The sequence below is a fragment of the Mercurialis annua genome, linkage group LG6 (genome assembly GCF_937616625.2).
Source record: "Mercurialis annua linkage group LG6, ddMerAnnu1.2, whole genome shotgun sequence".
Taxonomy (NCBI): Eukaryota; Viridiplantae; Streptophyta; class Magnoliopsida; order Malpighiales; family Euphorbiaceae; genus Mercurialis; species Mercurialis annua.
This window is the reverse complement of record NC_065575.1, coordinates 3,446,830-3,458,631: the sequence shown is the minus strand read 5'-3', so window position 1 is coordinate 3,458,631 and position 11,802 is coordinate 3,446,830. Positions and strand designations below refer to the sequence as shown.

The 11,802-nt window shown below is 32.0% G+C and overlaps 2 protein-coding genes across 6 annotated transcripts; both read left to right on the top strand.

The window, feature by feature from the left end:
- The first annotated feature begins 1,303 nt into the window (after window positions 1–1,303).
- Window positions 1,304–3,295, top strand: LOC126685875 (E3 ubiquitin ligase PARAQUAT TOLERANCE 3-like). The gene has a single exon (XM_050379852.2). It carries the CDS (start codon window positions 1,636–1,638, stop codon window positions 3,127–3,129), a length of 1,494 nt encoding a protein of 497 aa, XP_050235809.1. The 5' UTR covers window positions 1,304–1,635; the 3' UTR covers window positions 3,130–3,295.
- Window positions 3,296–4,079: 784 nt separating this feature from the next.
- Window positions 4,080–9,277, top strand: LOC126653562 (pentatricopeptide repeat-containing protein At5g01110). 5 transcript variants are annotated; one of them, XM_056106263.1, is made up of 6 exons: window positions 4,080–4,182; window positions 4,530–7,029; window positions 7,121–7,197; window positions 8,457–8,519; window positions 8,611–8,759; window positions 9,120–9,277. In XM_056106263.1, exon 2 carries the CDS (start codon window positions 4,640–4,642, stop codon window positions 6,854–6,856), a length of 2,217 nt encoding a protein of 738 aa, XP_055962238.1. In that variant the 5' UTR covers window positions 4,080–4,182; window positions 4,530–4,639; the 3' UTR covers window positions 6,857–7,029; window positions 7,121–7,197; window positions 8,457–8,519; window positions 8,611–8,759; window positions 9,120–9,277. The 5 variants fall into 5 exon arrangements, with proteins under 5 accessions (XP_055962238.1, XP_055962237.1, XP_050203435.1 ...); XM_056106262.1 differs by lacking the exon at window positions 9,120–9,277 and having other exon boundaries at window positions 4,530–7,020; window positions 8,611–8,906; XM_050347478.2 differs by lacking the exon at window positions 9,120–9,277 and having other exon boundaries at window positions 8,611–8,906.
- The last annotated feature ends 2,525 nt before the right edge of the window (window positions 9,278–11,802 follow it).

Below are 11,802 nucleotides of genomic sequence, written 5' to 3'. Positions count from 1 at the left end.
GTTAGTAATAACTATTAGAAAGTATTAATGGTCTCCTATAAGGTATATCTATAAACTCTTTTAATGGATTTTGATTTGGAGAAGTTTTAGTTGGTTTTTGATGAATGATGATTGTTTTGAGAATTTGAGTAGAAAATTGTTGATTGATCATGAATGTAGTGGTTCTATATAAATTGATGACGATTAATCTTTGAATTTTCATTAAATATGGCTAGTATGTTACAAAAATTGAAATTTAATTGATCTATTAAGTAATAAGGCAGTGTAACATCCCAGTTAAAATAAATAAAATAGTTTTTTCAAACAACAATCTTGCTAACATTTTCATACTTTATATTCACTTTTTATATTTGAAAAATCCATATATTTCATATATTTGCCTAATTATTACTATTTATTGAATTTTATAAAGAAGAAGTTTTAATGATAATTTTAACGTTTAATTAGAATATAGATAAAAAATAAAGGATTATTTTAAATTTTTATTCAAATGAAAAGAGGTCAATTTAAAATTTTGTAACAGAGTTAAAACATTAACACCCAATTGAGGATACAACTGAAAGTTTTCCAAAATCAGAATAAAACGCAAAAAATTTCAACGTGGATGATTTTAAAATAATTAAACCTATAATTAACAACACTTCTGGCACTTTCATCCACAATTCCTTTGACAAATTATTTAATATTAACAAGTTTTTAAACGATTAAGAATTTTTTATTTTCTTTGTATTTTTAAAGCGAGAAGACAATAGAAACGTTTCTCTATGTGCATATCACATTATATAACTATCGGAATTTATGAAAATTATTAATTGATGTTACTATTAAAATTTGAGTCAAATTTAATTTAGTTGATTAAATATTAATTTAAATAAAAATATTTTAATCAATTATTTTTCTTTAAAAAGGAAAACAATCTACTATTTAATTTTTTTTTTTTAAATCAGCCTATGATTTACAAACGGATAAATAAAAATATTCAATTATAAATATATAAAGTAAAAAATAAATACATTTATTTTTAGTAACAGTAAATAGACAACTTAATTAAATAGTAAATTAAAGTCACGACTAATAAATTAATAATATACATATTTAAAACTTTTAAATATTAAAAATAAAATAAAACTCAAATAAAAAAATAACCGTTTTTAGGAATCTAAATCTAAAATTCTAAATTATTTATTTCAGTTTTTACCTAATACTTCACACTTTTAATATGCTTACAGTAATTAGCTGGAAAATAAAATAAAAAATTAACGTGTCATATCACAATCACAGTAGTAACCGACCGACCTTTACAAAACGCGTATTAAACCCAAACTTCTCTTTATAAATATGTCTAGGGTTCTTTTGTTTTTGATAAGTATATTTCTAGGGTTCTTATTTTCAAATCTCAAATCAAATTTAATTTTCATCTTTAATTTGCTCGATCGGAATTGAATTCCCTCTCCGTTCAAGCTCAGGCGCTGTGTAAATCCTATCAAGGTAGATCGGCGGTTCGTCCAAATACGACGGCGTTTCTGGTTACGGAGATTCGTTTGGCGGCGGTTTGATTATCAATTTGTGCTACGTTTTATTTCTTGTAAACAAATTCGAGATTAGATTTCTGTAATTTGATTAATTGTAATTGTAATGGGAATTCGATATAAATTTGCGAGTGCGAAAGATTTCAATGAAATCTCAATTATTGGGAATTTTGTTACTGTCTCTGAATTCAAAAAAAAGGTTTATGAATCTCAATATAAATCTAAAAAGAATGATAAATATGCTACTAAAAATGGCTTGTGTTTGGGTACTGATTTAGATTTTATTGTTACCAATGCTCAAACTAATGAACCATATGATAATGATTCTTGCTTAATTCCTAATCATACTTATGTTTTGCTTCGCCGCATTCCCGGAAATCGGCGTCGGCAAGTAATTGATACTAGTACTATTATGTTGCTTGAACGTCAGATTCCCTTGTCGTCTAGGAAGAATCTTGCGTCGACTAATGTTGAAAATTCCGGTTCTGGGTTGTCGTCTAGCAGTACTGTAACTAGTGTTTCCTTGGCGAAATCTAGTCAGAACTCGGGGTTTCTTTGTAATGATGTGTTAGGTAATGGAACGAATAGAGTTGCGGAATTTGATGGTGCAGATGATGAAGATAGCAGGATTAAGTCTCTGATTAATACTCCTGCTATGGACTGGAGAGGTGTTGAGGGTGGTGGAAGCTATGCAAGAATTGGTTCCGGTTTGGAGATGAAAACTCCGCACGAGGGCTATGTTTGTCGGAGGTGTAATGTTTCGGGACATTTTATTCAACATTGCCCTACGAACGGCGATCCTTCGTATGATTTCAAGAGAATGATGAAGAATGTTGCAGCTCCTGTTTTGCAACAGAGTGAGGCTGCTTTTGACATGGAAGTCGGGGGACTACCTACTACGAAGAAGAGATCGTGGTGTGCGAGTGATGTTCCAGCGGAATTTCTATGTTCATTATGTAAGCAGGTAATGAAAGATGCTGTATTGACTAGTAAATGCTGTTTTAATAGCTTTTGTGATAAGTGTATAAGGGATCATTTGATGAACTCTAAGTTGAATTGTGTGTGTGGAGCAACACAAATTCTTACAGACTCCCTTATTCCTAACCTTACACTTAGAGAAACTATTAATCGCATTCTAGCAAGCGGTATTTCCAGTAGTAGTAGCAGTGGCAATAGTAAGGTGTCTTCAGTAGTACAATCTGCCGCTGAATTACCTGAATGTGGAAAGAAACCATTGCCCGTCTCTATGCGGGACGTGGGAAATAAAAGGAAGCTCTGTGATGCTTCACAGTCTACGAATGATATATCTGTAGCCACAGTCGGGTCGATGAGATTGGAAGAGGCGACATCACGTGGAAGTAGTCTTCAAGCTGAAGAATTGCAGCAGAAGGCAGGTTCAGCTGTGGAAGTGCAGCAAAAGGCGGTTTCCGGTGAGAAGGCGAAGAAGAAACGGAAGACGAGAAATACTGAAGACGTCGCGGCTGAGAGCTATACGATGCCTAATGCCTCTTATGGCTATAGTCCACATTGGGTTGGTTATAATCCATATTACTATAGTGGTGGGGGTTATAACCCTTTCTGCAGTCCATTTGGGATGTAGTGCTTCAAAATTGTTTTTCTGATCTTTTTAAGGACTATCATGTAATGAACAATAAGAAGATGATACAGAGTTGAATGGTTCTGCTTTTGTTTTCAATAACTTTCTAGTATCTCTATTTGTAAATTCTGTTAACTGTTTCAATGGAAGTTGGAATTTTATTCTAAAAGGCTTTGCTGTGGTTTTGTGTATTATTTCAATTTTTGTCCAATTACCGAATGTGACGTTTGGATATATGTCAATTTACATTTAAGTCAAATTTTTGGTATTATTTTATAAATTTTGTTGGATCTAGAGTTTAGTTAAATTTAAAAAAAGTTACATACGCATGTTTATGAATTTGAGATAATTTAGAAAATTTAGGTAGTTCAAATTTTGGGTAATAACTTACCGTATTTTAAAAATTTAACAATCTGATTAAAATTTAAGCTGATTAAACCGGTAAAATTATTTATTATAAAGAGCCAATGTGGGCCTAGGTTGAAAGGCTAAAGCACCTCTAAATGCATAAAAGGTTGTGGATTCGAACCACGCCTTGATAACTAACAACTAACAAGTGAGACTCGAAAAAATCGATTTCCATCTTTGATAAAAAAAAAATTATTATAAAGAAATTAAAAACATTAACAAAAAAATGAAAGTAATAATTTTAATGAAAAAACTTTAAGATAATATTTTTTATTACAATTCTTATTATTGCCTAATTTTCTTATCAAAGTTGAACAATTTACTATATAGGTTTAACTGAAAAAAATTAGAAAACAACTTCATCAAATACAAAGATAAAATGAAAAAAAAAATATGAAGCATAAATTCAAAAGCTATGAATTAGAGATAATAGTAACAGTAAAAAAGAGCTAGTATAAAAGAAAAAGTTAGGCAGTAATTTGGTAATTTGCCAGTTTGGTATGAAGTGAAATTGAACAAAAAGTGCCTTGCTTTTCTAACATTATAGTCCCTTATTTATGCTGCGAGCTTTCAAATTGACATTTTCATCTTCCACTTTTGATTTTGGCTTAGACTATCAGAACATTAGCACAGCACAACTTTATGAAGGTTTGCATCTTCAACTTTTCCAGTTAAAGATTATAGATTTTTTGTTTAAAATTGATTTGGGTTTCTCCAATTTTTGTTTTATAATTGTTTTACTAGAGTTTTTTTGTAGTAGACATTTAGTAATTCATACTTCATTATTAGTGTTAAGCTTTCACTGTTAGATTCATAGGTTGTGCAGACTGCAGTATAGTGTTTTTGTTAGAGCATATTATATAAATTATTAGCATATCTTTAGATGATTGGTTGAATGTGTAGCTTGATTAGTTTAATCGGCTTAGTTTACTTGTTATACATATATATACTGAATGTAATTACAGATGCTAAAACATAGTTTATGTGTCTAGCAGAGATGAGTTGAAAGGAAAGGGAAAAGCTCGTCTTTTATGGTCACTCGTAGAAATCTGAATAGGGAGGATTAATAACAAAACAGAAGTCCGCTGCAGCGAATATTGGCAAAATGGATACCCGTTGCATATTGTTTCAGAAAATGTACCACAGGATCCTGCAAACCAACAAACAGCTTTACTTTATCATTAGTCTGAAGAGTATTACCTCTAATTTTACCCATAGATATGTACATTACATGGAGAATTCTCAAACTCGAAATCTAGAACCAATATCATCAGCTGTTGTACCGGATGTTTTCTTAGTTGAGAAAATTATGTTGAATCTAAGGCAAGGCAATGTTAATTCCTTGCGGAATGGTAATTTTCGCCTCAACGCATTGGACATAGCTGAGGTTTTGCAGCGATGTGGCATTAATTTGCAACTGGGTCAAAGATTTATTGATTATGTTGTGCTGACTAGTAGGAATGTTAAACATTCGTTGATTTCGTTAAGTGCAATGATACATGTCTTGGTACGTAGTAGAAGATTATCAGATGCGCAAGCTTTAATTCTTAGGATGATAAGGAGAAGCGGAGTTTCTAGGGTTGAGATTGTCGAGTCCTTAATATCAACGAGTAGTACTTGGGGATCAAATGATGTGGTGTGTGATTTGCTAATTCGAACTTATGTGCAAGCTAGGAAGTTAAACGAAGGCACAAATGCATTTAGACTTTTGAGAAGTAAAGGGTTTAAGGTTTCCATAAATGCTTGTAATAGTCTTCTTGGGGGTCTTGTGAAAATGGGTTGGGTTGACTTGGCATGGGATGTGTATAGAGAAACAATTAAAAGTGGGATTGAACTGAATGTTTATACATTAAATATTATGGTCAATGCCCTGTGTAAAGACCACAAAGTTAATGATGTCAAGAAATTCTTAAATGACATGGAGCAAAGAGGAATATTTGCAGACGCTGTAACATTTAATACTCTTATAAATGCATATTGTCGCGATGGGCTTTTAGATGAAGCTTTCAATGTAATGAACTTCATGTCTGGTAAGGGGTTGAAACCAGGTCTTTTTACATATAATGCCGTTATAAATGGTTTATGTCAGAGCGGAGAACATGCTAGAGCAAAAGGGATTTTGGATGATATGTTGAGCACTGGGTTGAATCCTGATACTACCACTTACAATACATTGCTTGTTGAAAGTTGTAGAAATGGCAGATCTCAAGAAGCAGAAGAAATTTTCAGTGATATGTTGCATCAAGGTGTTTCTCCTGATCTAGTTAGCTTCAGTTCACTTATTGGAGTGTTTTCAAGAAAAGGACATCTCGATCAGGCTTTAGTCTACTTTAGAGATGTGAGGAAATTTGGATTGGTTCCGGATAATGTAATTTATACTGTTCTGATAGATGGTTATTGTAGAAAAGGCATGATTCCAGAAGCTTTGAAGATACGGAATGAAATGGTAGAGCAGGGCTGTGTTTTGGATGTAGTTACGTACAATACAATATTTAATGGGTTGTGTAAAGAAAAGATGCTAAATGATGCAGATGCGCTGTTTGAAGAGATGATAGAGAGGGGATTATTTCCTGATTTTTACACTTTCACCACGCTCATTCATGGCCACTGCAAGGTCGGGAATATGAATAAAGCACTAAGCTTATCCAGAACAATGACTCAAAGAAATATTAAACCAGATATTGTAACATACAACACTTTAGTTGACGGGTTTTGCAAGGTAGGTGAAATGGAGAAAGCTAATGAGTTATGGGATGAAATGATCTCTAGAAAGATTTTTCCTAATCACATTTCTTATGCCATATTGATAAATGGATATTGTAATCAGGGCTTTGTATCCAAGGCCTTCAGAATTTGGGATGAGATGATAGAGAAAGGCATCAAGCCTGCACTTGTCACTTGTAATACTGTTATAAAGGGCTACTGCCGATCAGGTGATCCATCAAAGGCTGAGGAATTTTTGGGAAATATGACTGGAAAAGGAGTTCTTCCTGATAGCATCACATATAACACTCTCATTAATGGATATGTAAAAGAAGAAAAAATGGACAAAGCTTTTTTTCTGATTAACAAAATGGAAAAGGATGGGATGCAGCCTGATAAAATTACTTATAACATAATTTTGGTTGGGTTCTGTATGCAAGGTAGAATGCAGGAGGCTGTGTTGGTATTACGGAAAATGATTGAGAGAGGGGTAGATCCTGATAGATCCACTTACACAGCTTTGATAAATGGACATGTCTCCCAGGACAACTTGAAGGAAGCATTTCGTTTTCATGATGAAATGCTGCAAAGAGGATTTGTACCAGATGATGATTTTTAGTTTGTCTTACCTGCTCCAGCATGTCATTGTTGATTAAATATGTGATCAAGGATAATGGGCAGTTCAATTTCATGATCAATGGATGCAAAGGAGATTTGTGGCAGATGATAATTCTTAATTGTTTCACTATTATGGCCTTTATGACTCGTTGGATCCCTTTCTCTGTGAGTCAGGTGGGATATCTTCTTGTTGCGTTATATTTTTTTTTTAATATTATCACATATCCTTTACTAGCAAATCTTTCCCTTGTTTTGTGTTGATTAGAGATTCCTATTAAGAAGCCAAAAGCAACGTTCTGGTATCATGTGAAGTTAGTACTTTGTTTGTTGTCCATATTGAAGGTGAGGTTACTTCTGTCCTCTATAACTCATTGTTTTGATTTAATTAGAAGCAAGTAAAATTTGGTAGTTTACGACTACTTAGTATTGGCTCATTTACGACTACTTAGTATTTGCTCATTTGAAAGTGCTTGTATTGCTATTTTTATTGTGATGCTACTTAATTTCATCAAGATTGCGCTTGCTGTACGAGTTCCTAATTATTTGTTAGGATTGGTAGTTTATTATATGTGCACTTGAAGCCCTCTTGTTGACCTGTTTAAAACATTTTAGTGGTTAACTTAAGTATTTTTCTGCAGAGGACTTTTTGTCTGCACTTGTAATATTACTTTTTTTTCATTTTTGCATCATTTTATTTCTGGTAGGGGATCATCGCTTTCCAAAAAATGAACTCTAAAGAAAAGTTCTAAGCAATGCTCCATTAAGTATGTATCATCTGCAGGGATTGCATGTTTACTATAATTTAGACGCTGCATCAATTTGCTAATATTAGTAGGATTCTCTCTCAAAATGAAATTGAAAAAGAAAAGACGAAATATAACGTAAAAAATAGCATCCGATTACACAAATATGTTTCCCTTCGACAGCTGCTAACTGTATCAATTACATAGGCACCGCACATCAGTTTAGAAGGGGACCTATAGTATATCTTTAAATATTTTGTTATTAGTAAACAAATGCCTAACCCTTAAGCTGTAACTGACTGAAATTCAGATTGCAAAACTCATTTTTTGGAAAATAGCTATGTTAGTCGAAACTTGTGATTATTTTCTTATATCTTTGCTGGCATTGAATTATTACTGAAATTTGTAATTTGATAAGCAGAATTAAATGCTTAGATAAATTTTGAACTGTATCCATTTAGTTTCTCTAATTTTTTTATTTTCCAAACTGAAAAGAGATCAAGCTCTTTTTTCTGGGGGTTTTAACTGATCTCCCTGCGTGGTATTAATATATTGTTTGTGTTTTGTCCTTCGACTTTGAGCACCTTTTTTCTGTTAAAGAATCACAACTCTGAGTGGAAGCAGTCTGATTAAGTAGTATTACTTCAGTGATGAAATATATGAATCTGAATTATTATTATTGTTAGGCTGAAGCCTTCTTATCGAGAAAAACGTGATAGCTGATCTATATCCCGTCTATTTCTAGTGTTCATTTTGAGATGACATCTATGAAGGCAGCTGATACTGCGTTTATAAATTAGATATGTGTATGGATGGAAATATAAATGTAATTTTTTCTGTTCTCTGTTCGTTTTACAGAGTTGCCGAGTTTCATGCTCAGAGGGTGACTGGGGATGCCACAATGTTGAGTGAGAAAAAAAGGTTTGATCTCTTGAAACTATAGGCTAAAAGTTAATCTTTGATTTAGTACTAACTGTACTAATGTATATTTTTGCTTCTTGAAAAAGTCCAGCCTCAGCCTGCATAATTTCAATACACGAATGAGGGTTGAATAGTAAATATTAAGTACGAACCAGTCTGGGCGGTGATTACAATTACATACAAAAGAGTCAAACCTGGTTGAACTCGATACAAACACGTTCAAGCCCTGCCCACAAGCAGGTAATAGTTGATTCTTATATTTTCTGTCCGTGGTTGAAGCTCGTGGATCCGTTTGGACTAAAACTCGTCTATTTTTTACTTGTAAGCAAGCAGAAATTACTAGGTCCATGTACATAATTTGAGTTCAAAGCTAAAAGTTTTATGTCATATGCTTATGCTTTTTTCAAATATCTTTATCTTATCGTGTTGTTCCCCTATCGGTATGATCCGTGAATCATTTCTGAAGATTTTGTAAGAAGGTTTTATCTTTTCATAGCTATGCATAATGCACAAATTATGGTTCTTCAGAAATTCATTCTGTTTGCAAATAAATATTTTAGGATAATGTTTGCTAATATGCCCGATTTGCTTTACTGAGAGGATTCTTGATGCTGTTGGATAAATATCTATTTTCCCTGGAGAAGAGTCTACGCATTGACCCTCGATAAATGTCAGCCTAGCTAATTGATCAGTCGATGTCTAGGGTGTGTATTCATTTCAAATTAAATCTAACCGAAATTTGATTTTTTTATTCAAAATTGAACAAACTTATTTTGCAAGAATTTATAGTATTTTAAACGAATTAAATTGGATTAGTCCGTTTGGTCATTTTTTTGATTTGATTTGTCCTGAACATGAACTATTTTTTTTTTCGTTAAAACTAAATTGCACTGGTGCTTTTTTATATAATTTTAAAGAATCGAATTGAATTTATACTTGTAAATTCTAATTCTTGAAGGAGGAGAGGAAGATTGGAGAAGTCATGGTGGTGGCAGGTAAAAACATAGGAAAAGAAAACTGGTAAAAAACAATTTAGTAAAAAGGTAAAGGCTAATCACCTGTAAAACAACCGACCTTTCAATTTTTTTTTCAATAACACCCTCATCTTGTAAAAACCTCAATAGCACCCTATTTCGTATTTTTACGTTTCAATAGCACCCTAAAGTATTAAATTGAACTCTTTTCATTTGGATAAAATTCAAAATAAATTCCTTTATATTTACCACATATTCTAAATAATATTTAATGTTATAGATACTACAAAAACACTCTCTTCTCTACATTTAAAGATTAATAATAATAAAAATTATTTGAGGATTCTTGAGGAAGAACTGCTGTTCTTCCTCAAGAACTCAACAGATCTCGTCCTCCCATAGAGGACGATGGAGGAGAAGCGGCGGGTTTTGGATGGTGGGGTGAGGAAGATGCTGGAAAAAATGTAGGGGAGAAAATTTTAATATTTTTTTAATTTTTTATTTAAATTGTTGGAGAATAGGGTTTATTTTGATGTATTTTAAGTTAAGGGATTTATTTGTATTTGTTCAATTAGAAAAAGGTATAAAATGATCCTTTCATTTAGTTATTTTATAAAATATAATCTTTATAATAATAAAATCATCTATTTTTTTAAATTTAGGGTGCTATTGAAATGTAAAAATACGAAATAGAGTGCTATTGAAATTTTTACAAGGTGAGGGTGTTATTGAAAAAAAATTGAAAAGTCGGTAGTTTTACATGTGATTAGCCAAAGATAAAAAGCCAAATTATTTTTCAAATCTAAATTTTTACAATTTTTATTAATTACAGTTAAACTTTTTAATTTTTATAATTGTGTTTCAAATTGAATGGATTTTTATAATTATGTTCATTTTTGAATTTGGACTTAATATTACTTACATGATGTCACTTATTGTTCAGTTGGCAAAAAACTTTAACACATAATTGTTCAATCGTCTCGGTCTTTGAAAATATTTCCGTATATTAGAATGACACGTCACGTAAGTAAAAGTAATTCTAAATTCAGAAATTGATATAATCATAATAAATCTTTTGATTTGGTGTATAATTTTTGACGTAATTATAAAATTAAAAGGTCAATAGTTAAATTTAAAAAGTGATATACAAATTAAAGTCAGTAATGTATTCTTTATAATTTTTTATAACGAGAATAGTTGGTATAAGTTTTTCTATTTTTAGTGGTTATAAGCCGAAATGGCGCACAATGCAAACTAATTGAATTTTTTTTTTTATATAGTGTTCAAATTTTAATTTCCTTCCTGTATACAATATAAGAACTAATCTCTGTTTACTTACGTAATTACCACTTTGTTTAGGTTATAGTGGCTTAATCTTTATCTTTAGGCACACGGCACAAAAACCTTGAATTATCAAGTTGCTGGCTGCCACCAATTCAATACATTGTATAAGGTTAGGGGTGTGCACGGTTCGGTTCGGTTCGGTGTGGAGTATAATTTACCATAACCGAACCAAACCGACCCTATTAAAATGAAAACCAAACCATCTATTTTGGTGTATGGTTTTTTCGGTTCGGTCCACCGAACCGTCGGTTTAAACCGTTATGGTTCGGGCGGTGCACCGAAAAAATAAATATTAATTTTTTACAAATTAAAATGACAATTATATAACTATATATATATAAACTTTTTTACATTCATCTATTGCAACATTGTTGCCCCAAAAAATTACATCTTACAATAAAAATGCAGGCCAAAGTGTTTATATGTTGGCTGTACAAAAATTACAAGTAATGTAATCTAACATATTTGTTAAGGCATACCAAAAAATAAGTCCTAAAGTTGCCACAAAAAATGCAACTGATGTAATCTAACAAAGTATATGTTAGTAACTAGTAAGGGTGAGCAAAACTGCCTTTACAAATTATGCATCCAAAAAACTTCTTGCAGCCTCCAAGTGATTAAACCTGCAAAACAGATTAAACAAAACAGAAAGCAATGAGTTTGGCACAATGTAAATATATTTACAAACTATGAAGTGTGAAAATTTACAAGAGGCTCAGTCTTCAAATATTATCAGTCATATAAGCTCAACCCTCTTAAAAGGCAACAATTATGTCGCACAGTTAATGGTCAAGCTAATAGCAGACTTTAACAAGTGGAAGCTTTCATCATAGCCAAAATATAATGATAAATTAGCACAAGACATAGAAGAGAATACACAAACAGATCTCATCAAAATGTCAATTGCTATAAGGCTCAGATTACAATTTGTCAAGTATAAATACTAAAGACCGTAAAATGGTGGC

Bases quoted from the DNA above. Each gene is read 5' to 3' on its own strand.
- LOC126685875 (XM_050379852.2), top strand. From the start codon at position 1,636: ATGGGAATTCGATATAAATTTGCGAGTGCGAAAGATTTCAATGAAATC.
- LOC126653562 (XM_056106263.1), top strand. From the start codon at position 4,640: ATGGATACCCGTTGCATATTGTTTCAGAAAATGTACCACAGGATCCTG.